Source organism: Gorilla gorilla, chromosome 11 (assembly GCF_029281585.2).
Source record: "Gorilla gorilla gorilla isolate KB3781 chromosome 11, NHGRI_mGorGor1-v2.1_pri, whole genome shotgun sequence".
NCBI lineage: Eukaryota > Metazoa > Chordata > Mammalia > Primates > Hominidae > Gorilla > Gorilla gorilla.
The window spans coordinates 102,374,463-102,401,526 of NC_073235.2; the positions used below are offsets into that span (position 1 = coordinate 102,374,463).

At 37.1% G+C, this 27,064-nt stretch overlaps 1 protein-coding gene across 4 annotated transcripts in view; it reads right to left on the bottom strand.

Annotated features, from left to right (window-relative positions):
- Positions 1-711: 711 nt before the first annotated feature.
- TYW5 (tRNA-yW synthesizing protein 5) overlaps positions 712-27,064 on the bottom strand; it is a 245,786-nt gene continuing 219,433 nt past the window's right edge. Inside the window, exons 1-8 of one of the 4 annotated variants that reach the window (XM_019022745.4) lie at positions 26,933-27,040; positions 19,867-20,021; positions 15,318-15,387; positions 11,622-11,666; positions 10,463-10,600; positions 7,946-8,033; positions 7,472-7,588; positions 712-4,908 (exon numbers count right to left, since the gene is read on the bottom strand). In XM_019022745.4, coding sequence (XP_018878290.1) covers positions 4,652-4,908; positions 7,472-7,588; positions 7,946-8,033; positions 10,463-10,600; positions 11,622-11,666; positions 15,318-15,387; positions 19,867-20,021; positions 26,933-27,010 — 948 coding nt within the window. In that variant the 5' untranslated portion in view covers positions 27,011-27,040 and the 3' untranslated portion in view covers positions 712-4,651. The other 3 variants (XM_063695073.1, XM_055379344.2, XM_063695074.1) reach the window with 3 other exon arrangements.

Sequence of the window (27,064 nt, forward strand, 5' to 3'; positions counted from 1 at the left end):
AACAGATGTAACAAAACCAATTTTTTTCTCATCGTTTTAACTAGATGACAACGAACAAAACGTTGAAGACCTGCTGTGTGTCCTTTTGTTTAAAGTCACAGATTCTAAGAACCTATGCATGTTAAGTGAGGACTTACTGTACATCTTTTCATTATCCTCCATGTCTTTTCAGATGAGCAACTTTGAACCTTTTTTGTACAAATACATATCTTCTCCCTTTAAAATTGCTCCATAAAAATTTGCACTATATCCACTTCTTTTATTGGATTTCATAGAGAACAAAACCTCTAACAAGTTCATCTTTTTCTCTTTTCTGTGCTAATCATCTCAGGGATTTGTAGTCCTTTAGCTTCTTACAAGACTTGGTTAGGGTATGGTGTAATCTATTTTTCATTTCATTCATGTACTATCTAAGTAACCACCAAGGTCAAGGAGGGTCTAGGCAATGAGGATATAGGACAGACAATACAAAGTCCCAGCATGTTGGTATAGAAATGTTTAATACATTAAATCTTATGAGGTAAAATACAAAAGGTAGTAGTCATAAAAGAGCTATTTTGTTTTATTTCACTTGAAGTTCTTTAAGAGAAAAACGTAAGATGAGATATAGACAGACCTCATCTGTAAACTCATGTTGCTCTTTACAAAGGAAGAGACCCAGCAGCTTTTAAGCCAGTTAGTGGTAGAGACAGGCAAGAGTCACCAAAAAAGGTCATTTTAGTATTCTGTTTAATGGAACTTTTAGAAAGAGACTACATCGTTGGGTGGGGGGAGGGGGGAGGGATAGCATTAGGAGATATACCTAATGTAAATGACGAGTTAACGGGTGCAGCACACCAACATGGCACATGTATACATATGTAACAAACCTGCACGTTGTGCACATGTACCCTAGAACTTAAAAGTATAATTAAAAAAATAAATAAATAAATAGAGACTACAACTTAGGTATATTTAAGACACCCAAAAACTTGTGGCTTGCACGCTTGAAACAAGACTAAGGTAACACCAGAGATGTGTGGGTGACTGCCAATCTATGTTAGTTCCTCCTGACTACATCTATTTTTTAGCACTGGGGAAAGGAGTCACAGCAGCACAGTTCCAATTCCATCCAGGCCTGCCTTCCAGCTTCCTGCATTTTTTTTTTTTTTTTGTCAACTCCTTTGATGTCTGTTGGCAACTTTTTATAGGTGATAGAAAAGCCGCCTTACTAAGGTTCTTTCCAAATGTTCACATAGCTGCTGTTCAAAAGGATGAAGGATACAAATTAAGTTTTGTTGACTTTGTTTCCTTTGTTTTGGTATTTTATCAAAGTGAGTTAGAAATTAATTACAGGACAAATAGAATTCTAATGTATTCAAATACCAAGACAAATAATGTTATGAAATGCTAATAATTACACTGTGTTTAGTTTTTTTTTTGAGACAGGTCTCCCCATGTTGCCCAGGCTGAACTTGAACTCCTGGCTTCAAGCACTCCTCCTGCCTCAGCCTCCCAAGATGCTGGGACTACAGGTGTGGACCACCACTCCCCAGCTCTGCATATAATTTTTTTTTTTTTTTTTTTTTTGAGACAGGGTCTCACTCTGTCACCCAGGCTGGAGTGCAGTTGCACAATTCCAGCTCACTGCAACCTGCACCTCCCAGGCTCAAGTGATCCTCCTATCTTAGCCTCCTGAGTAGCTGGGACTACAGGCGCACACCACCACAGCCAGCTAATTTTTTGTATTTTTGGTAGAGACAAGGTTTTGCCATGTTGCCCAGGCTGGTCTCGAACTCCTGAGTTCAGATGATCCACCCACCTTGGTGCATATAGTATTTTTAAAATGTATTTTGAAAGGATAATGTGAACAAAAGTCCAAATAATACAAAACTGTAGATTCTAATCAGCCCACCTAGTTGAACCTCTTCTTGGAGGCATAACTATCACTGGTTTCTCGTGCATCCTTAGAGATAATTATATGCATATGCAAATAAGATGTTCACACACCACATACCTTGTTTTACACAAATGGCAGTACAGTTTCAAATATGTTTTTCATGTAACATTTAATTTTTATATTTTTAGTAGAGACGGGGTTTTACCATGTTGGCCAGAATGGTCTTGATCTGACCTCGTGATCTGCCCACCTCGGCCTCCCAAAGTTCTGGGATTACAGGCATGAGCCACGGCACCTGACCCACCATTACTTTTATTTTGAATCTTGTCTGTGTAGCAAGCAGTGCAGTGAGAAATTTTGTTGGCAGAGGAAAAAAATTCCTTTTTGCATCAGGTCAAGCCCCCAAACTAGCCAAAGAAAAGCTGTGTAATCTATTCAGAAGTACTGGAGATGTGCTGCACATTAGGGAGAAAGAATGGAGAATTACTGGTCACAACTAATCCCGGTTTCTAACACCCATAGCTATGTGAACCCAGACAATCATTAAGCAATCTGGGTTGGTTAGATGGCTTCTAAGATCTCTTTCAATAAAAAAGTTCTAAGATTCAGAATTCCTGAGAAGTTGCAGCTAACATACACTGTATAATATTTTATACATTAAAAACAAACATCTCATTTGGTCTTAACCCAGTAGGAAGAAAAGATTAAAATATTTTGTATTTGAAATAAACAGACCCTAATATTAATTATGATCAGGGAAATAATTTTAAAACACGCCAAAGGAAAGTTCTCTAACTTTTTAAATATTATAAATCAATACTGCAACAGGAGCTACCTCAAATCTCTCAACAAAGACGGAATATAATTAAATAGAAGAACTAGCACCAGTTATCAACTACGTGCCTGCCCTTGAACTCTCTGCATTTTTGTAGTTCTGTTTTAAAGATGAGGAAAATAAGCTTCATAGATAAATGTTATTTTGTCTGTCATCCAGTTTGCTTCTCCATTAAACAATCAATTAAGATGACTATTCAGTGCACAAACTGTAATCTGTTTTATTAATACTTCCAAGTTTTCTACATGACTCTGGATTTATACTTTGTATCAATTCTCTTGCTGGTTAAGAAAAAAAACAAGATTTATTAAAAACTGACCATAAATATTGTGTAAACTAAGGAGAGTTTTGTCTTTTTCCTTACTGAAGGACAAGGAATCAGTAAAGAAGTTCTTTGCTTTGCTTAATGAAGATCAAAATCTGGTAATTAAATTTGGCTAATATAATCATTCCTTTTCTGACAAGACTTTTTTCACCTTTATTCACCTGAGTAACTTACCTGTTTCCAAAGACACCTAGGAAATTCAGAATGTTATATATGCTTTTCCTTATATACTATAATTTATAGGACATGAGTGGATGGATTCTCTTCAATAGAGAAAATGATTTTCTCCAATTAAAATGCACCAAATTGATGTACTAAGAGATTGCTTTAGATGAACACATTTATGTTCAGTGAAGATTATCTGGTCTTCAATGACACTGCAATATAATTACTAGGTACAAAACAAAGAAAAGCAGAGATCCACACACAATGGCTCACTGTCTTCGATGACAACACTTTTAGGAACTCATTTATTCATTCTTTAAGTAATTTTTCTTTTAAAAAAGGGATAGGTGGAAAAAATAGTTGGGAAATCTTTAACTAGGCTAAGATTTAGACATAGGTATAAATTATTTATTTTCTAACATTCAAAAACCAAAAAGACAGACCTGACATACTGGGTGGCAAGAAAAGTCAAGATCAGATTAAACATTTGTTTTGCACTAATCACAAAACTAATAATCCAAGTCACTGTCATCAACTCCAGTTGATCTCAGCTCTGATTATGCATCAGAACACCCTGTGAGGTCTATTAAGTTCCTATACCAAATCCCAAACACTCTTGAATCAGTCTACAAAGTTGGGACCTAGGTATCTGTACATTTTTTAAAGTTCCTCAAAAAATTCTGCTTCTAGGCAAATGTAATAGATACTGTGGGTTGCTCATGTTTTTCCTATCAGAACCATGATTTTAAAAAAACTATCCTTTCTGTCCCCATATATCCCTCATGTGGCCTCCACTTCTACTCTCAGCTCCAGTGGACCTGACTGCCCTAAAGGTTATTCTAGACCCTTTGCCAGTGACTGGCTCAGGGATGGACAGGTCTAAGTTACTTTAGAGCAATGAGACCTAAGGATATGGAAAGTGAATTCTGGGAAAGCTTTCTCATATTAGGACAGGGCCCCTAGAATCCAGCCTGACTCTTCCGCTGCATGTAAATGAAGATGCACAAGGCTCCAACTGCTACTGGCAATCATCCCATGACCACGAGGGTAGCCAGCCTTAGGATGATGCCAATGTTGTGGTTGAAAAGGGGGTGGGGTGTGGAGGCGGGTTCCCAAGGTTCTTGATGACATTACTGAATCACTGGATCAGAAACACTGCAGCACATTCTGTCAATAGATTTCATGTATTGTGAATCAATATATTTTCTTACTGTTTTTAAGTCATTTTAAGTTGGACTTTTGGTGGTCAGCATCTGAATGTTAAAGAGTGGTCCCAGCACAGCATTCTTTAATTATAACAATCTGTATCAAGTAGAATCCACACAAACACCCCTTCGTACTTACATAATCTGTAAATCTGATGTATCTTTCCTATTTTAACAAAATCTTTAATTTATATCGTTATACCTTACTAAAGTGTTGATGGGCATTGCATTCACTTCATTATTTACTCAGAGTTCTTGCTGTAGGCTTTGTCTTGAATGTGTAGGACCATTCGTCGTGCATAGAAGTCCCTATATTCCTCTGGTAACTCGGCCAGTGTTTTCAAGGCTCTGTCCAGAATTTGTGCAGCTCTTGATGCTGCTGTAGGATCTTTGTTTCCATAGGTATCTGTTTTATCATAGCATTCAGATGGAAGGTGCTTCCAAAAGATATTCACTCCCACTCCAAACTCTTCAGAAATTACATTATGGAACCATAAAGCTGGAGAAAGTTTAAAAAACAAGTTAAAAATAAAACCTACAGTTAAAAAAAAACCCAAAATGTCAGTGAAATATCACGAATTGCATATAGCCAATGTAAGAAATAATTCTTGTAACCAGATCCCTTCGTTAGCACACTCCAGGCTTTTAACAGAATCATTTTAACTTTTATGAATTGCCAACAAATTTAAAGTGTCAATAGCACAACCCTTACTTTTAAAACCTTTAGAAATAGCAATTTTTCCTTTAAACTTGAAAGACATAATAAAGATATATTTGTTTTGCAGTTCTCTAATCTAAGGCTGTGTTTTGTGTTACTTGTTTATACTTCCTGAGTCATACAACCACATCAAAGTGTTTATTTTTTGGTACACAGAACATTTCAATTACTTGAGGAGTATCTTTGACCTTTTCTGATTCATTATAATACTTTTGTCCCTAAAGACTTCCTGTTCAAGCTGCAATTTGGTTTTCTAACTTGCTTAAATTCGTATTCATTATAGCCTCCTCGTTTTATATTTTGAATGCAATTATAATCATCTTATATTTCTTTCAGCTCCTTTATAAATAGTATACAAAACTACAGCAAATATTTTGGTGGTGGAAATGATGAGTAAACTTTATTATATACCTAATTAATTTTTTTCCTTTTATTGGGAAATTTACTTTATTTTCAATTGAATCTAAACATTTTCAGAATACAGGTGCTAGAGGAATACTAAAGCAATACCACAATATAACAAAGATGGAACACTAATCACAGGAAAAACCCTTTTAATCCTGTGAAAGGGAGATTTAAATTTTAGAAACTTATTCTAAGAGTGTTTAAGGAAAAACAAAAGCTTAACATTTTGATTTGGAAAACTAATTTTCAAACATGGTTTTAATCTTAACTACACTTTCTTTCAGAATCTTTTTTTTCCCTTATTCAATATAATAGGAAGAAAATGCTAACCATTCAGCTGAATTTAAACCCAAAGACAGGAATTTTGCTTTTGTTTAAAAATATATGCAAATGTTCAGTATTTCTTTTTTTTTTTCTTAAAACAATTGTATGAAGAATAAGGGAAAACTACATAGACCTTAATCATGCTCCCAAGATACAAAAACCAAAAGTGTAAATTTAAAAGATGGCAATAGATTTGAAGACTAATACGTTGGTTGCTTTCAATGAAAATAAGAATAAAAAGTCAACTTTTTATAAATTATCAATTATATGAAAGCCATTATATCATATCTGGCCCTTTTGGGGAAGACAAAGATGAACTAAACATAGTTGTCTTCAAGGAATTTTTATAATCTAGTCCCAAAAGAAGTCATCAAATATGGATCTTTATTAATATTTACTTATTTTTATCAGTGAAAAGTATTAATGATTCTTAATAGATTAATTTAAATATGGAACTACAACTATAAATAGAATTTGTTAATATATCTGTTTAATTTTAATTATGATTTTTATAATCTTCAAGAGTTCACTTTTAAGTATTAATTACAGATGTTAATTACCTTGCTGTGTTGAACTTTATGGACTTTCAAACTAATGCCTATTAATTGAACGAAGAAATTAAGTGACACAAATCCAGACTGTATAGAAAAATAATGTATACAAATGATACTACAGGTGTTGAGATTATAACATTTTAATATGAAATCTTTCATCTGTTTTGGCCTTGAAAGATACTTATCATTTTTTTTTGGTAAATATTTAAGTGACACAGTTCTAAAATACAGAAATATTTTTAAAATAAAATAATTTACAAAACCAATCAGTATAATCTTTTCCCAGATATAAAGTGTCTTACTTGATGTCATTTAATAAAATAGAGTATAATATTATTTTAAAAAAATTTAGAAAACCAACAAGTATAATCTTTTCCCAGATATAAAGTGTCCCACTTTGAAAATAATAATAAATAAATAAATAAAAGCTATAAAAAATGTGTTTTACTTGATGTCACTTAGTAAAATAGAGTATAATATTATTTTTATAGGTTGCCCTTGAAAGCAAGACTGTTAATTTAGTTTATTCAGAGACAGGGTCTTACTCTGTTGCTCACAGTGGAGTACAGTGATTCCATGATGCCATGGCATCAATCTCCTCAACCTCAACCTCGTGGGCCCAAGAGATCCTTCTGCCTCAGCCTCCCGAGCAGCTGGGACGTACAGATGCACACCACCATGCCTGACTAAATTTATTTATTTATTTTTGTCGAGACAGGGTCTCGCTATGTTGCCCATGCTGGTCTTGCACTTTTGGCCTCAAGCAATCCTCCCACCTTGGCCTCCCAAAGTTCAAGTTGGGAGGATTGCTTGAGGCCAAAAGTGCAAGACCTGTTAACTTATAGGCCAAAACTACAAGGGCTGTTAACTTATAATAAATTTGCCTAGGCCTGCTTTAAACACACACACACACAGAGTTTTGTCTAAAAATCATCTTGTATAGGACCGGATACATATAACAAATATATATTTGTACTAAAAAAAAAAAAAAATCACATGAAGGATGAGTGACAGAGTACACATTTTATAAATAGCACATTAGTGAGGTCTAGAAATCTTACCAGGAATGAATAATACATCACCAGCTTCAAGGGAACATTCATATCTTCTAGCCTTGGAAAAAAGTGGATATTTAGCCAAGTCTGGGTTATCTATATTCAGTACTTCTGATTTAGTACCTAAAAAGTTCCAAAAAGGGATAATATAGATTCAGCAAAGTTAGCATTTTAAAAAAAGTAATCACAAATATAAATTTGAAAATTTATTCTTTTCTATCCAGTTACTTACTGTACCAACACTGTGAGAATTACTATGCTACTGACACCTAAGACAATTTTCAATGACTCACTCTTTAATTCTGATGACTGATACCCATGTAATAAGATAATTTCAAATTTGAACCTGTTATTACATATATACACAAATACAATTAGGATTAAGTACTGAAGTGTTCTTTTCCTATAAGAATCAAGAGATTTCTCAAAAAGAGTAACTGAATAGACTTTTGAAATATAAACTTAAAAAAAATCCCATACCTTTTAAATATAAATACTGGGCATCTCGAGGACTGAAGAGTACAACACGCTTTTTTCCTGTCACTTGTATTAACAAATTATCCATTACCTGAAGACCAATAAAAGCTTATGGGTAATCATTATCTAAAATTCAAATAAATAGAACCAATGGCATACTAAACTTTAACTGCAAACCCGATCCTTTAATGAGACTCGACTTACTTAAGACTCTTACAGTTACCTAACAATAAAAACATTTGTATTCCATATACAACTGGGCCTTCAAGACATTTCTGCAGTACTGCCCTAAAATGGGAAGACTTGGCAAATTAGAAAATGTGGAGTCAGAAAACTATTTGCCTTTGCCTCACCATTAACTGACAGCATAGTTAAGCCTATTTAAGGCTCCCCTTGGTTAATATTTACTATCTGTTAAGGAATGCTATAAGCCCAAACTTAGACAACAGAGTAAAAGCACTTAGAAAAATCAGATGCTAGGAAAATACAAGGCACTGTTGCAACTGCTGCTACACTCTTAATATATGTTCAACCATAATTTCATTATAGGTACCTTGATTTTCAAATTATTTCTATAGGAATATAATCTCACAGATTTTTTTTCCTTTTCTGCAAACAGAATGGTGATTTATGACAGATTTTCTTAATATATATTTATTATTGGAGCAATCATTTCCCATGAATGCAATGGTACACTTTCTTGGTATAGATTGTGAAAAAATGTTAAAGGCAGAGTCACATAATTCTCAGCTAAGGATTTAAGATAAGCACTAAGCAAGATATATTCACGATTTTTTACTTCTACCTAAGCATTCTTCCTTTTAGTACTAACCCTTTACTTATGTAAACCATAACTATACAATTCAAACTAGCGTTCCTCTGACTTAATGTATAATAAAAGCTTTATATATTACATTCTATTATAATTCAAGGTAAAGAGGATACTACTCAAAATTTAAAACATAATCATAGAGGCCAGGCATGGTGGCTCATGCCTGTAATCCTAGTACTTTGAGAGGTCGAGGTGGGCGGATCACTTGAAGCCAGGAGTTTGAGACCAGCCTGGCCAACATCGCAAAACCCCATGTATACTAAAAATAAAAAAAAAAAAATTAGCCGGGTGTGGTTGTGCATGCCTGTAATCCTAGCTATCTGGGTAGCTGAGATACGAGAATCACTTGAACCTGGGAGGGACTGGTTGCAGTGAGCCAGGATCGTGCCACTGCACTCCAGCCTGGGTGAAAGAGCAAGACTGTCTCAAAAACCAACAACAACAATCATCATCATCATCATCATAGAATATAGTTAAAATGTATCACATGATTTTCTCACGTTATTCATATAAAACTGTAAAATATGCTAAGAGTTCATGTCTATTTCATAATTACAGATTTACTGACTATGGTAAAATCCTCCCAAGAGGGTCTCAACTGAATTACAAAACACATGTATAAAACGTTATACTGTGATTTAGAACTTAAAAATTTTTTTTTCTTTGGAAACTTGTTAGATATTCCTTTACCTTCCTTAAGTTTCTCTACTTCCGAACACCAAACCATATACCATACTAGTATTTTTAATGTTTTTAAAACGCTTATAGATGTGTACATAAATTTAAGCAAACAAAATAACACCATAAATAATCAAGATCAATTTTTTTTTTTTTTTTGAGACAGAGTCTCGTTCTGTCGCCCAGGCTGGAGTGCAACGGTGCAATCTCGGCTCACTGCAAGCTCCGCCTCCTGGATTCACGCCATTCTCCTGCCTAAGCCTCTGGAGTAGCTGGGACTACAGGCACCCGCCACCATGCCCGGCTAATTTTTTGTATTTTTAGTAGGTACGGGGTTTCACCGTGTTAGCCAGGATGGTCTCGATCTCCTGACCTCGTGATCCGCCCGCCTCGGCCTCCCAAAGTGCTGGGATTATAGGTGTGAGCCACCGCGCCCAGCAGATCAAGATCAATATTGTACACATTTTTGCTGCCCTACAAATACAGCAGATATTTGACATTCTCAAGGCATATATATCCTAAGATCTTCAGATATCCCCAAATTCTTACAATTGGTAATGACTCAACAAGCTTCAGCCTTTTTCCTGAATAACATAACTCTGCATGACCCAGAGAGTTATGGATCTCTGGGTAGCCAGAGTCATGTGTATCATTTATACCTCCTCATACTAAAGGCTTATCGCTTTTTCCAATACAATTTCCCCCATTATCTGGTGGCCATTTTTCACATGGAAAAAAAAAATCACTTCACAAAACTTGGTATATATATGATGATGAATCAAGAATAGGACCACAGGGAAATACAAATGTGAGGAACCAACTAGGCTTTGCCATTAGCAAAACAATTCATTCCTGTATCACTGCTATGCACAGCACCTATTTTCAAAAGTCATGTTTCAGCAAATTACACAGATGTTTAGGGTAACCTATAGGAAGTTGAAACTGTGACTGTTAAATCTATAATGCTAAAGATCTATCGTAGCTTTAAATTTCTCATTTATGTAGCATACATCATAATGAGTCCATAGTTGTAATCCTGGTGAACTAATTCGAAAAACACTGGAAAAGAATTGTTCCTCTTTGAAGAATTCTGGAAACTTAATATCTCCTTTCAACAAAGGAAACTGCTTTCTGATATCTGCAACATCCTGCATTTACAGAAACATAAAAAGAAAAAATTAGATTAGACCCTATGATATTAAGGAAGACTGGGGCAAAACTTTGTTCACTGCTTTAAAATACTATGATGTGACCATGTGCCAATACATGATTTCTCTCTCTCTATCTTTCTCTCGCTCTCTCTCCCAAGTAGCTGAGATTATAGGCACCTCCCACCACGCCCAGCTAATTTTTGTATTTTTAGTGGAGACGGGATTCCCCATGTTGGCCAGGCTGGTCTTGAACTCCTGACCTCAGGTGATCCACCCACCTCAGCCTACCAAAGTGCTGGGATTACAGGCATGGGGCCACCTTGCCTGGCCAATACATGATCTTTCAAATGAAGAAATACCAGGCTGTGTAACAAGACTGCAGATTTAATAGTATCACTACTGTTAAGCTCAATATGCTTCATTAATAGAAAGGTTCTTTCTACTTTAAGCAAGAATTACACAATTGTCATCCACTCTAATATTCAGGAGTCAACACCTTGAACTAACATTACTAGCTATCACCTACATAAAACCTGTGAATTCTACTGAGGGAGGGGACTAAAAGAGAGGGTAAACAATTAAATGGTGACATAAATGGAAAAAATAATCTTATTTGATCATTTTAGGGACTACTCCTTAATATCACAGCCATACTAATTTGACTCTGAATACATGTCAAAACTTATACAATGAACTATTCAGGATTCTAATAATGATTTCAAATTAATATTTTGTTAACTGAGTTGCCACCTATAAAATATACAGTAGAAGAGATTTCTTATTGTATAGGGATTAGATGACTATAAACACTAAGATTCTACAGGCCTACCTGAATACTAAGTAATCACTTTTTAATCATGTTACTTCTTATTCAGGGGCACAAATCACTGAGAAAAGAATGGAAAAGGATAGAACAGGGAATATGTCAGGCAGTAAGTATAAAAATTACAGTGTTGCCAGTTAACATACATACATCCATTTAGATTTTAGGGAATTGTTTTACATTTAGAATTCTTACCTTTCTAGGGTCTTCTCCAAGTGACCGTAAGTAGTATTTCTCATCCTTAAACACCCCAAAGAAAAATAACATCAGCAATATTTTACTTTTTCAAATGTAAAAATACTAGGATTTGTATAGCTTTCATGTATTCATAATAATTAAAAGTAAAAAATTATGTACTGAGAACTACAGAAAAAAATAAAACACCTTCACTTCAAAAATATTAGGAAGTAAAGTTAGGAAACAAGTCTTAAAATCTGACCCAGTTAAGTAGTTTTCTAAAAAGTTCAATTATCGCTGGGTGTGGTGGGTCACAACTGTAATCCTAGTACTCTGGGAGGCCAGGGCAGGAAGACTGCTTAAGTCCAAGAGCTCAAGACCAGCCTGGGCAACAGAGTGAGACACCACCTACAAAAAATTAGCTGGGCATGGTGGTACGTGCCTGTAGTCCCAGCTACTTGGGAGGCTGAGGCTGCAGTGAGCTATGATCGTGACACTACACTCCAGCTTGGGTGACAGAGCAAGACCTTTTCAAAAAAGAAAAAAAAAAAAAAGTTCAGTTCTCTTACCCTTTCTACTAATGCTCTCTGGTGGCCATATGAAGAAATGTCTTTAATATGTTGCTCATGATAGTGACTGGATCCATAAAACAATAAGTAAAATTCTAAAGGCAACATATACATACCATTTCTAAAGCTACAATGATTTAGTCTTTATATTCCAAATTATTTAGACTCTTATTTTAATAGTGTCTTAATACTTAGTAAATATAATACAAATGTACAGTAACAGATAAACATCTTATGCTTTTAATAATATATTTTTTTAAACTTGAGAACACTGCATTTTATCAAGCTAAGCCTATCCCTGTCTATAAATTCTCAAGCCAAATGCTTAAGATTCAGCTCATGTATGAATTAGAAAAATATAATTTCATTGTAGTAAACGTAAACTGATCATTTAAAAAAATTATTTAAAATTTTTAAATTAATTAATTGTTTTGAGACAGGGACTCATTCTGTCACCCAGGCTGGAGTGCAGTGATGCGATCACGCCCACTGCAGCCTCAACCTTCTGGTCTCAGGCAATCCTCCTGCCTCAGCCTCCCGAGTAGCTGGGACATTCAGCTAATTATTTTTACTATTTGTAGAGAAGGAGACTCGCTATGTTGTCCAAGTTGGTCTCGAACTCCTGGACTCAAGTGATCCTCCTGTGTTGGCCTCCCAGAGTGCTGGGATTATAAGCATGAGCCACTGTGCGAGGCCAAAAATTATTATTTATCCTTCACCAAGTAACTAGAGAACTGTTTGAATTATAAAACATTCACTGTTAGAGAAGTGAGATATACCAAGTCAAGCACTTGGGCAATCCAAACTCAGAATTCTGCCTCTTTCACCCAACACTGAGAATTATAACATAAACTTCCAAAGATAATAACATTTATCTTAAGACATAAATTGATGATTGAGGTTTTAATTGAACTCTCAGTGCTTTTCTATTTTTAGCTAGCACCACATCACATAGATTCTATAAATTACTGGCTAATAAGTTTCAAAATGTTCTTCGAAAGTCTAAGGGTTTTCTACTAGTTCTAACATTTCAAGATTTAAAAAATAAAATTAATGCACCAGACACAGAAGTGCACTGCTCAGAAATTCCTTCAAGAAAGAACTCACTGCTTAATTGTACGGAGTGTGATTAGCTTAGAGCTACCAGCTGTTAACTTCTTCAGGTCCACCTCAGGATTGGAACCTAGGTCATGCTCTTCTTGGGGTAGTCACAACCAGTGACTTAAGCTGGTAAAAGACCTAGACATTGCCACCCAATGCAGGACTTTTCTCATAGGCAGTCTGCTCAGGAGTTCCAGGATGAGTTGGCAGAGACTGTCAGATCTGTATCTACATGGCTTCCCCTATCCAATCCTGCTTCCTCCCCTTTCCTTTCACAGTTATTTCTCCTATTTAACAAGACTTTTGCAGTCCTTGTTTTTCTTTTCATTTCTTTTCTTTTTTTTTTTTTTTTTTTTTTGAGACGGAGTCTTGCTCTGTAGCCCAGGCTGGAGTGCAGTGGTGCAATCTCGGCTCACTGCAAGCTCCGCCTCCCGGGTTCACGCCATTCTCCTGCCTCAGCCTCCCAAGTAGCTGGGACTACAGGCATATGCCACCATGCCTGGCTAATTTTTTTGTATTTTTAGTAGAGACGGGGTTTCACCGTGTTAGCCAGGATGGTCTCAATCTCCTGACCTCCTGATCCGCCCGCCTCCGCCTCCCAATGTGCTGGGATTACAGGCGTGAGCTACCGCGCCCGGCCAACCTTTTGCACTCCTAATTCCATCTCAGCATCTGCTTCCTAGAGGACCAAACTGACAGTTCAAGTTGATCTTGTTTACATAGTTTCCATGATTTTTAGACTTTAATCTTTTACCACGTGTCTATTTCTTTTACTTCACATTTCATGGCTATTTAAATATATACCACTGATTACCCTTAGACATTAAAGTACCAAAGGGCAACTGAATATACATGTTCAAAGCATGGCTATAAAGTTATAAAACAGTTCTCAGGTGCAGCTAATAGAATCCATTTAAAAAGACATTTTGGTTATACTACAGAATCACAGACCTATAGAGTTTGTGGGGATTGTGGCAGTAATCTAGTATAACTATTACCTGACAAGAGGACTGTAAAAATGCAGCACCTTTTAGAACCAAACTCCCCAGCCCAGCTGGCTCAAATGCAGAAAACAGCTTCATTCAAAGATTAAAAAGCAATTTGTTTTTAAAATGTGCTTTTGAATAACACAGTGAATTTTTTTTTTTTTTTTTTTTGGACAGTTATGCTCTTGCTGCCCAGGCTAGAGTGCAATGGCGCAATCTAGCTCACTGCAACCTCCGCTACCCGGGTTCAAGTGATTCGCCTGCCTCAGCCTCCTGAGTAGCTGGGATTACAGGCATGCACCACCATGCCCAGCTAATTTTGTATTTTTAGTAGAGACTGGGTTTCTCCATGTTGGTCAGGCTGGTCTCGAACTCCCGATCTCAGGTGATCCACCCGCCTTGGTCTCCCAAAGTGCTGGGATTACAGGCGTGAGCCATTGCGCTCGACCAACACAGGAAATTTTTAAAAACATATTTATATACAAGGCCTTGATGCCTTATCTCAAGGTATTTAAATTGAATTATTTAAAGCTAGACTATAATTAAGTAGAATTCTTCCGCATTTAATCCTGAACAAATATTACAGCAAATATACACAATAGAAATCACATCGATAACAATAATACAGAAACAGTCTAATAGTCAATAGATATGAAAATGAAGTTTTCCATTAGCATTTGAAGTTGGCATATCAGACCAAAGCATTTTAAAAGGACGTAACATTAATAGCTAACATTTAATGCGTAATTTCTATACATCAGGCACACTGCTAAGTATTTTACTATTTTATTTAGTTAATCCTCACAAACACTTTATAAAATAGGTATTATTATCACCCCCATTTCACAGATGAGTATATTGAAGTACAGAAAAATAATTTGGCCAAAGTTTGAGAGCTAATAAATAGCAGAGCTACAGTCTATGGTGCATCCAACCAAATCTTACGAATGTCTATCAGAGACGGCTATTGCTCTTGTGTATCTACTATTCTTTCATAAGAAAATCCATTTAGTATATAGATATTAATGCCTTCTTTTAAAAATGTTAAAAGCAATTACCTCTGAAACAAAGAATTCTTTATGCTTTTCTTCAGCTGCCCTCTGGACCAAATGGTCAAAAGGTAAAGTTCTGAAATAAACACAAAGGAATCCTTGGACTTAATAATAACAGATCAACTAGTAAGAATCTAATCTCTATACATAAAGGCTTGCTGGAGTTGGATATACTCTCCTGTTTTATAATATCTGTAATTTTTATTATAACCTATTATGTGAAATTCTAACTTTTCAAAACTTATTGAGCAGTATGTTTACTTGATCTAAGTTGTCTGAAATTTTGGAATTAAAGATTTCAAAATCTATGATACAGATGGATCTTTCAATAGATCAATATTCTATTCCAAGTTATGATAGAAAAATGTTTCTATGGTATCTGATTACCTTTGTAAATACACAGACTTTCAGGTTCTGATTGCTACCTGTTTTTAAGTGTCATGGCAAAACAAATCTTGTGAAGAGTGAGGCAAACTACTAGTGCTACTTTGGAAGAGACAGTACACAAATGGTCCCATGAAGATAACCACCCCCCATATTCCTGCCTTTTGGCATATCACAGAACACAGAAGCCAGTAACACTGCTCTCATCCTGCTGCACCACCCTCTATCATTTTAAGGCTTCTGAGGAATAGCTCAAGGAGAATTCCAGTGAAGTGACCAATTTTTATTCTTCAAAATTTCTGCCCAAATGCCTGTCTCCTTCCATCCTGATGAACAGGGCTGAACACTGTGGAAGCAAAATTTGTCTCCTTTACATCACACTCTTGAGCTAGAAGGATATTCTTACTCCAGATTGCATCTATTCCTTTACTCTCTAGAATCAAAAGTACTGCTCTATAAATGATGGTGATACTGTATAAGTAACAAGACAATGAAGTCCTCAAAAGCCTCTAGGTCAAAATCCTCTCCTCTGCTACCCCCACTACACTCCTGCCTCCAAACTTCTGATTAAAAGCTGTAATCTTTTCAGTCTTACTACTAAATATCTTCCCACTTGAACTCTGTACTGAGAAAGTCGAAAGAAAAGGTTAAATACTTTCTCCTTCTCTATGAGAAGATGACCTTGGGCCAGCTTACTTTCTCCTCGCACTGTTTTCCCAGAAATATACTGGGTAAACACAAACATGGTGTGAACCCATGAATTATGTTGAATAAAAAAAATTAAAGATAAATGTGGAATGTCAGTTGTGATATCAGGTAACACTGTTTATCGTAAAAATAACCCGATAGATGAATTATGTTTGCACCAGGTGGCCTATAAGTGGACTACAAATACTTGTTCAGAAGCAGATGATTTGGCTTTCCTGTGTGTAGTGCAACTCTCCTAACTGAGTATGGCCCTTGGAGGAACGCAGAAGCTAAGTTCATGGGGTGTTTCAAGCTACCGGTTTCTATGGACCATATGTCTTACCTAAGCTCAGGTGTTTCTATACTACCTCCATTGTCTCATTCCCTTACAACTAAGCTGTAACTTGATAAGTAAAAAAAAATTCCCTGGATTTATATAAAGACTCCACTGATACTATCCTGCTAGAATGCCGTTTCCTGCCTTATATCCTCCCGCAAAAAGCTAAGGGAATCTGAAGCCAGGTTATGGATTGGTGAGTGCTCTGTATGTCAGTCTGAACTTGAGGCCACTGCTGGTAATTATGTAGAGTGAGCACTGCAGGAGAGAAAAGAGGGGTCTGCCATCTACTCAGACCAATGCAGAGTACTATTTCTTTGACTATAAATAGTGTCTGACTAACTAATATCAACAAATTTACTTGGCATTCTCCTACTCAATGTTTCCCATCTCTGACCTCACCATATACCCTTCATTCCTTCTTGCTTTCATTCTTCAAAGCATCTTTGAAGAGTCTGGGCCCGTGGAGAAGTTTATCTGGACCATAGCCACTACTGTAATTGCTGCATTTAACCAGGCTTAGCTTTCTTACCAGGGATAACACAAAAGTGTTTCAAGACCTTTAGAAAAACAGAACAGAACAGTGACCCTGAAAGAGCAGACAGAGTAGCTCAGCCCAGATAAGCAGAACTGGGGTGTCACCAGCAACCTTTTCTCCTAGGTAATGGTACCTGTCATAGCTTCTACTAAGCCCAGATGGGGGAGAAATCAGGTATGTAAATTGGGAAGTTCTTTGGCTTTTTAAAAATCTATCCTATCCATGTTTCAAAAACAAGGGCATTGGTTATTAAAGTGCCATTTGTCTGGACTGGCAGCAGCAGTAAGGAGGGTAATGTCAAAGAAGGCTTAATCATGGGCTCCGTGGAGTCAGGGAAATTAGAGTAAACACCTTGGGTTCCATCACTTCAAGCTATGTGATCCTGGAGAAGTTACTTAATATTTTTAAACCTCTCTTTCCTCATCTGTGAAATTATTATTAAAAATATCTACCTCACAGATTGTTCTGAAGTTTAAATGAGTAATATAACCTAGATTGCTTGGCACAGTAGCTGATACATAATAAGTACTCAGTAAAGGACAGATGGTGGGGTTAACAACAATGATAATGTACCCTTTTGCAGCATGCAAGTAGTCATCAACATTTTAAAAAAGAAGAAGAAAGCCCTTCACTGTCTTGTTCCCCATTTGGAAAAGGCTGCTTTATAAAATCAAGATCAGAACTGATGAGAGTACAATAAACAAGAGCAAGATGATGACAGGAATTACAGGATGTGACAGGAAGATGTGGCAAACCTTACATGATGAGACTTTTTAAAAAAATCTATGATCAGAAGAATGCCAACAATATCCTTTCACCACACAAGGTTCTTTTGTCCAGACTCTCCTGACTCTGAACAATGAGCGCTACCAATAAGAAAGTAAAAGTTCATACCTGTTAACGTATCAATCTTCCAATGTTTGATAAGGAATAAAAGCAACCTCAATTTGAAGTGATAATAATAATATACATGTGTGTGCAGGGTTTCTTACTTTCTAGTCTCTCTTTGGCCTGGATGCATTCCTTCTTTCTTACTGCCTGGTAAATGCTAAAAATGACTAAACCTATTTTTTTGGTTGCACTAAAAAAAATAATCTTGCAACTTTTTAGTAGCTCTAGTGAAAGGCTTGGAGGAAGCTGCGATAGGAACTATTACATAATGTATGTGCTTCCAAAACAACTTTTGAAAAGTTTAAAAAGACATGACAAAACATCAAGGCAATTCAAGATGAAGTTTCAGTACTCATTTGTTATGGCATTGGACTCCCTGGAAAATAAACATCATTAACTGCCAGCTGAAAAACACTCATCATTCCGGCATTTTTAATTTGATAAAAAATGAAAAGTTCCTACACTTGGAAAAACTTAAGGCAATTAAATTCAATTCATGGACCATTAATAACTAAAACCATTATGGTGAATATTCAAAGGATTAAAAACTGAGCAATGCTTTGGCAGCTGCTATATGAACTTGGAAAACTCTAATGAGAAAGGAATGGCTGTGGACATTAGAAGCTCTATTTAACTCATCTCTAAATTGAAGTCTTGTGAACTACATGGTTTTTCAATAGACTGAATTTGCTGGGAACTTCACATGCTCAGAGTTTGAAAGCTGTTTGTTTTTAATTTAACAATTTAAATGAAACTCATGGGAATAAATAGCAAATGAAATCTGCAAGATGACAGCATTTAAAACTTTCATCTTTAGACAATCAGCAGCTTTTGACTATTTCTTATTTACTTTTAAGAAATTCCACAGCATAAAATAACAATCATGGGAGAAATTAAAGGTATTTAAGACTATTTTATCAAAAGGGAAAATTAAGTATGATTTTTAAAAGTTATCTAAGATGATGAAAGATTATACCAAACATAGCTTGTCCTGGTTTTCTGGAGAGGCCAGAAAAAGAAAACATGAGCCTTTTAGAATTTCCTATTCTAGATAACAGTTACTAATGTGGTAGGATCAACTAATTAATCAAGCATTGAATGAGTATGGCACATCCAACTTCGTATGAAATCTAACCCTAGTTACAGAAATTTTATCTTCCTTCCATGACTCCAGAAGGTATTGGGTATATACCCTATTTAAAAAATTGTTGGCCAGGCATGGTGGCTCATGCCTGTAATCCCAGCACTTTGGGAGGCTGAGGCAGGTGGATGACTTGAGGCCAAGAGTTTGAGACCAGCCCGGCCAACATGGTGAAACCCTGTCTCTACTAAAAATACAAAAGTTAGCCAGGCATAGTGGCACGTGCCTGTAATCCCAGCTACTCGGGAGGCTGAGGCAGGAGTATCACTTGAACCCAGGAGGCAGAGGTTGCAGTGAGCCGAAATCACACACCTGCACTCCAGCCTGGGTGGCGCAGTAAAACTCTGTCTCAAAAAAAATAAAAAATAAAATAAAAAATTGTCATTGTATAATTATGTAAACTCAGAACTCTTGTCTTTTAAAAACCACTCTTTAAAAATCAGTAAGCTATTCCATGATTACATCAAACCAGCCAAAAGATGAAATGCCATATGGTCTTTGTATAATAATGCAAAAATATTTTAAAAGTTTTAAAAAAGTTATTTGTATCCCCAGAGTAAACCTCAGAAGAAAATACCTATACACAAAGTTCTTACTAATGAAGTCCATCTGTGCAACTGCAGCAACATGAATCTTTACTTCTTTCTTCCCTCCAACTTGGCTTAGGTAATCCACTGTCCATTTACTTGTACATGGCCCCAAATCAATCCCTTCCAACACAAGAGGTTTTCTCTGTAAGTGGGGAAAGAAATACAACAAAATTCATGAAAACCAACAACACATCAAGAGCTGTATTTGGCAACAGGGAGACAAAAACAAGTAAGATCTGACTCTTGCTCCCAAGATGCTTGAACTCAAAGCTTCTGACAGTTCATGCTGTCACTACAACAAGAGGGGCCATGTGAAATATCTAGAACAAAATTTTAAGATTAGAAAAACAAAACAAAACTGCAAGACCATCAATATATAATGACTAAAATTTGTACTTTATAGTCAAATATTTTTGTAACTTTTAATTTTGATGTCATTTCAAACTTCTAAAAAAGTTTTAAGAGCACTACAAAGAATTTCCATAAACGCTTTACCCTGATTCACCAACTGTTAACATTTTGCACATTTGCTTATGATTTGTTCTTACTTTCAAGAGAAGGGCGTATTATTATTAATTGAAATTAAATTAAGCATAATTTATTTTTTTTGGAACCATTTCAAGGTTAAATTGCTGACACCATGGTCCTTATCTCTAAAAACTGAAGTATATTTTCTGAGAACAAAGACATTCTCTTATATAACCACAGAATAATTACCAAAATTATATTTAACACTGATGTAGGCTGGGCACAGTGGCTCACGCTTGTAATCCCAACACTTTGGGAGGCCAAGGGTGGATCACTTGAGGTCAGGAGTTGGAGACCAGCTTGGGCAACACGGCGAAACCCCATCTCTACTAAAAATTAAAAAAAAAATAAGAAAAAGAAAATTTGAAGTGTGGTGCATGTCTGTAATCCCAGCTACTCGGAAGGCTGAGATGGAAGAATTGCTTGAACCTAGGAGGCGGAGGTTGCAGTGAGCTGAGATCGCGCCATTGTACTCCAGCCTGGGCGACAGAGTGAAACTCCATCACACACAAAAAAACAAAAAACAAAACACTGACATAATACTATTATCTAATCTACAGTCCATACTCAAATTTTGCTAATTGTCCCAATGATTTCCTTTAGCTTTATTTTTTCCTAACCCAGAATTCAATCTGAGATGTCACACTGCATTCAGTTGCTATGTCTCTTTTAATCTGAAATGTTGAATCATCAGCCTCTTTATCTTCTATGACTTTGACATTTTGGAAGAGTATAGGCCAGCTATTTTGTAGAAAACTTTTCAATTTGGGTTTATCTTAAGTTTCTTCATAATTAGACTCAAGTTACACATTTTGGAGAAGGAATGTACCACAAAAGGAATGGTGTCGCCTTCTCAGCATGCCACATCAGGTAGCACACGATGTTTTGCTATGGTGAGTACAAAAAACAGTGATTTTTCTAAACTCCATCATTTCTTCTACATTTATTAGTTGGCATCCTAATATCGAAATGAGCTCTAAATTCTCCATTGAATTATTTTATTTACTGGGTAATAATCTAGTGGTATCTAGTGGTATAATTTTGATACCCAAATTATCCCAGATTTGGCCAGTAAGCCCCTTCAAGATGCTTCTTGTGACTTTTTAACTGGGGCACTTCCTTACATTATGGCAAAAGAACAGAACCCGACATCTTTTATACTTTCTCTGCCCAGCCCTATGACCAGTCATTTCTTAAAGTAGTTCTGGTTTCTTCTCAGTGGACAGAGTTAGGATATATGTGAGGGTCTCTGTATATCGCACAAATATATATACACGTACACCCCATATATGCATATACATATTCTATTCAGCTCTCTCTCCATATATGTCCATATATATAATACATGCACACACACATATACCTAACAGGTGTACGTATGAACCATAAACATTTCAAGGTTCATTATAATCTACTGAATTTGTAATTCCCATTTTCAGCAGTGGGAAACCTAGTTCCCATTATCCTCAATGTTTAATCACTCGCAAAATCCCAGAATTCACAAGAAGTATTCACAGAATTTGCTTTTGCCACTGTTAGGTCACACCACTGTAAAAAACATGTCTACAACAGGTCCTCAAATAAAGTTATAACACAGATGAGAAAAAAAAAATCAATTCCTAGCCAGGGCCCCTGTCCGAGTAGAGTTTTTGCATTCTCCTCACATCTCTGTGGGTCTTCCCCGGGTACTCTGGTTTCCTCCCACAACCCCAAGATGTGCACATTAGGTACACTGGCATGTCTAAATGGTCCCAGTATGAGTGAGTGCATGTGGGTGTGTGTGTGTGTATGTGTGTATGTGCACGTGCGCGTGCCCTGAGATGGGATGGTATGTTGTCCAGGGTTGGTTCCTACCTTGTGCCCTGAGCTGCCAGGAGAGACTCTGGCCACCTGTGACCCTGAACTGAAATAAGCAGGTTGGAAAATGAAGAAAGGAGTGAATACAAAGTATGTAAAACAAAAATTTGTAAAGCATATGATAATCATACAAGTGCACAATAAACAAGGGGGAATGAAAGCAATCAGCAAACCTGTCACACTTGTTTTGAACTGTTCAGTGGTAGGAGGCGCTCTTACAATTTTCCATTTGTAAACATTTACTCCTTGATTTAACCCACCACTATGACCACTGTCACATAACAATTCACCAAAAATTGAGTAATTATTTACTTTTATTAATCCTTCTTAAATGTACACGTAGCTCACGTTTATTTCAATGTTTAAGATTAGAAATGTTTTGGGTCTTTATTTACAAGTTTGGTGATATTTTTGTGACCAGAAATATGCCACTGGAACTTAACTCTTGTTTGTATCAATTAGCCTGTGGTAAAACTGGTTTCATTATAGGTCATTTCCCTTAAAGTTGCAGCTTCCAAGAACCTACTGAGAACGTTAAATGAGGACTTACTGTACTAACTAGAATTCAGTTTGTTTTCAGTTTTTTGTGTCTTAGATTGAGGACATATAATTAAAATATTGTGTTTTAAAAAAGTGACTTGGGTAACTTCTCCCTCTCCCACTTAGATTCTCCCAAATAGATTCATGTGTTACTTTTTATATTCTATATTAGGGTCTTTTAAAAAATAATTTTTCATCCTTGTTGATTTTATTATTATGACTTTAGAATGTAAAACATCCATGTGATTCCCCAAATCAAAACTATACAAAAGTCACCCCATCCACATTCTTCCATTTCATACTCACACATCCCCTATGCATAACTGATCTCATTAATTTTTGGCTTATTCCTTTCTTTTTTGCAAAGTGATCAAAAACATATATTTCATTATCTCTTCCCTTTGTTTTTTACATAAATAGTAGCTTACCATATATTTTCTTCTGTTGTGTGCTTTTTAAAAAATTCATAAATATATGGCTGGGTGCAGTGGCTCACGCCTGTAATCCCAGCACTTTGGGAGGCCGAGGCAGGGGGATCACAAAGTCAGGAGATCGAGACCATCCTGGCTAACACAGTGAAACCCCATCTCTACTAAAAATACAAAAAAAATTAGCCGGGTGTGGTGGCGGGCACCTGTAGTCCCAGCTACTCAGGAGGCTGAGGCAGGAGAATGGCGTGAACCCGGGAGACGGAGCTTGCAGTGAGCTGAGATCGCGCCACTGCACTCCAGCCTGGGTGACAGAGCAAGACTCCGTCTCAAAAAAAAAAAAAATCATAAATATATCCTAGAAATCACCACTTATCAGTTCAGATATCGCCTTTATTCTTTTTTACATCTTAGTATACCTCAGTGTAAATGAGCCATAATTTATTCAATTATTCTCGCCTGCATAAGCATTAGGTTATTTCCAATAATTTGCAAGTACAGTAACACTACGTAAATATTTACACATTTTTGGAGGTATATCTCCAGAATAAATTCCTAAATGAGGAATTACTGGGTCATAAAGTGAACATAGTTAGATATGCCAACAGAGTTGTACCATTTGGTATAAAATTTGAGTGTGCCAGTTTCTTCAGGGCATCACCAAGACAGTATTACCAGAGCTTTTTAAATTTTTGCCAATATGATATATAAGAAGTTGTATCTCAGTGTAGCTTTATTTCTCTTATGAGTAAACTTAAACTTCCTAGTTTAAAGGCCATTTTAATGTTGTTTTTTCCCCCCTCAATCGTTTGCTCATTTTTCTACCAGATTTTCAGCCTTTTACCCCCTTTTGAAAGTTCTTTCCATACAAGGGCTTTTACTGTCCTTTATATGAGATAAATGTTGCAAATATTTTCTCCCACTTTGTCTTTCAAATTTGCTTACAGTGTTTCTGGCATACAAATGTTTCATGCAGTCAAATTTTAATCTAATATTACACCTGAATTTTGAGTCATAGCTAGAAATGCCTTCCATAGACCTAGATTATAGGGGAATTTACCCATATTTTCTTCTAGCACTTGTGTAGCTTCATTTTTTTTTTGTATTGCCGAGTGTACTCACAACTTGTGTAGTTTCATTTCTTCACATTTTTCTGATCCACTTGGAGTTCATTCTTGTGTACAGTGTGAGATATAAACCAAATTTTATCATTTTCTAAGTGAAACTCCTCTGTATAATACCATAATGGTGGATTCATTTCATTATAAATTTGCCCAAACCCATAGAATGTACAATATCAATAGTATACCCTAATATAAACTATGAATTTTGGGTGAAAATGATGTGCCAGGCTGGGCGCGGTGGCTCACGCCTGTAATCCCAGCACTTTGGGAAGCTGAGATGGGCGGATCACCTGAGGTCAGGAGTTTGAGACCAGCCTGGCCAACATGGCGAAACCCCGCCTCTACTAAAAAATACAAAAATTAGCCGGACGTGGGGGCGGGTGCCTGTAGTCCTGGCTACTCAGGAGGCTGAGGCAGGAGAATCGCTTGAACCCTGAAGGCAGAGGTTAACGTGAGCCGAGACTGTGCCACTCCAGCCTGGGCGATAAAAGCAAAACTCCATTTCAAAAAAAAAGAAAAAGAAAATGATGTGCCAATGTAGGTTTATCAATTGTAACAAATATACCACTCTAATGAGGGGATGTTGATCATGGAGGAGGCTATCCATGTGTCAGGGCAGAAAGGACATGAGAAATCTCTGTACCTTTGGTCAATTGTGCTGTGAACCTATAAAGCCTCGAAAAAACAGTCTATTTTTTAAAAAGTCATTTTGTGCCCTATTGATTTTTGAAATGTCATGCTTATTATACACTAAATTTCCATAGGAATAGGTATTTCTGCATTTTCTATTCTATTCCCTTGGTCTATCTATTCATGTACCTGTACAATATACAGTGTTAATTATGGAGTTATTAGAAAATGTTTAACAAAAAACTCATAGCACTATGCCCCCTCATACTTTTTAGTGTTTCCAGATAGAAAGGTCTTTTTTTCCAATTTTGTTATTAATTTCTAGTTTTACTGCCCATGGCCAGAGAAAGTTGTTTGTAATTTTCGACTTTTTAAAATGTAATGATGCTTCGTGCTGTATGTCTTGTCTGAAGAGATTAAATTACAAAATACCCTTTGCTATGACTCTTACAAAGCACTTCCACATACCCTAATCTTCACAACACTGCCCCTTAGGCAACTTACGTCTAGCACATTCTGAGATGGGGGGTGTCTAAGGACAGGGAGAGCAAGAACAACCCATCTAGTACAAGTCTCCAAACTAATAAAGGCTTGAATCCTCTCCCGTAGGTTGCTATCAAAAGAAAAACTTCATTCCTCCCGCATCCCCCCAACCCCGCCTTTTTTTTTTTTTTAAGCTAGGGTCTCACCCTCTCGCCCATGCTGGAGCAGTGGCAGGATCATGGATCACTGCAGCCTCGACCTCCCGGGCTCAAGCAGATCCTCCGACCTCAGCCTCCAGAGTAGCTGGGAATACAGGCGTGCGCCACCACGCCCGGCTAATTTTTGTATTTTTTGTACAGACGGGGATTCACCATATTGGCCAGGCTGGTCTTGAACTCCTGACCTCAAGTGATCCACCGACCTGGGCCTCCCAAAATGTTAGGATTACTGGCATGAACCACGGCGCCCAGCCCATCCGACTTTTGTAACACTCAGAATTGTAGTTTTGTTTGTTTGTTTGAGACAGAGTTTAGCTCTTGTTGCCCAGACTGGAGTGCAGTGGCGCGATCTCGGCTCACCGCAACCTCCGCCTCCCGGGTTCAAGCGATTCTCCTGCCTCAGCCTCCCGAGTAGCTGGGATTACAGGTATGGGCCACCACCACACCCGGCTAATTTTGTATTTTTAGTTGAGAAGGGATTTCTACTGGCTGGTCTTGAACTCCTGACCTCCGGTGATCCGTCCGCCTCGGCCTCCCAAAGTGCTGGGATTACAGGCGTGAGCCACCGCGCCCGGCCCCAGAACTGTAATTCTATGACCACCCTTATAAATGTAAATATCAGGTAAGAAAATTGCTGGGTATTTTTCCTACCATAAACTGACTTACTGTAATCCTGTGGATTTTTCCTTTTAATACCTTCTGTTTTTCTTAGGTCTGGACTCCCTTGTAAAGCACTGCAAGTAAAAGCACTTTTTGTTTCCCTAATATTTCTCTGAGTTTTCTTTTAAAGACCTAAGGTTCTAACTACAGGTATAAAAGACTCCAATGTCGGAACTAGAACCTAAGTAAGTTAGAATTCAACACGAGTAGGAGTTTTCCGGGGGAATCCCATTGCTTTCCTTTTTGGCTCAGTGGAGTGAAAAGTTGTGCCTTCAAATCCATTAATTCGGAGCAGACTGACAGATGCGGAGTAAAGAGTTTAGGCAAAATACCTCTCGCACTCAGCTCTCCGCCATCATCTTGCTCCCCAGAAACATGGGACTTTCTCCGGAAATTTTAATAGAGGAGCCAGTCGGCGTCCCCCGTGCACCTTTCCCTTGGTCTAAGGGCCAACCAGTGATCTGCTGCCGTCCTGCGCCTCTTTCCCACACCCTGGGTCTCTAAAAACCAGTTCCCAGCTGTCCGAAAGGTAAAGACGTGTCTCTCGCTGGTTTCTCGGGGTTCTGCCCCGCGCGAGGGCCTCACCTGTGGGTAGAGGTGCTGCATGAACTGCTCCCGAGAAACACCCTCCAGCCGGGGTACCGGGAGGTGCTGCCCGGCCATGGTTGCTCACGCCTGCCCTCTTCCAGGTCTTCGGAACTTCGGTTCTAAAGCGTT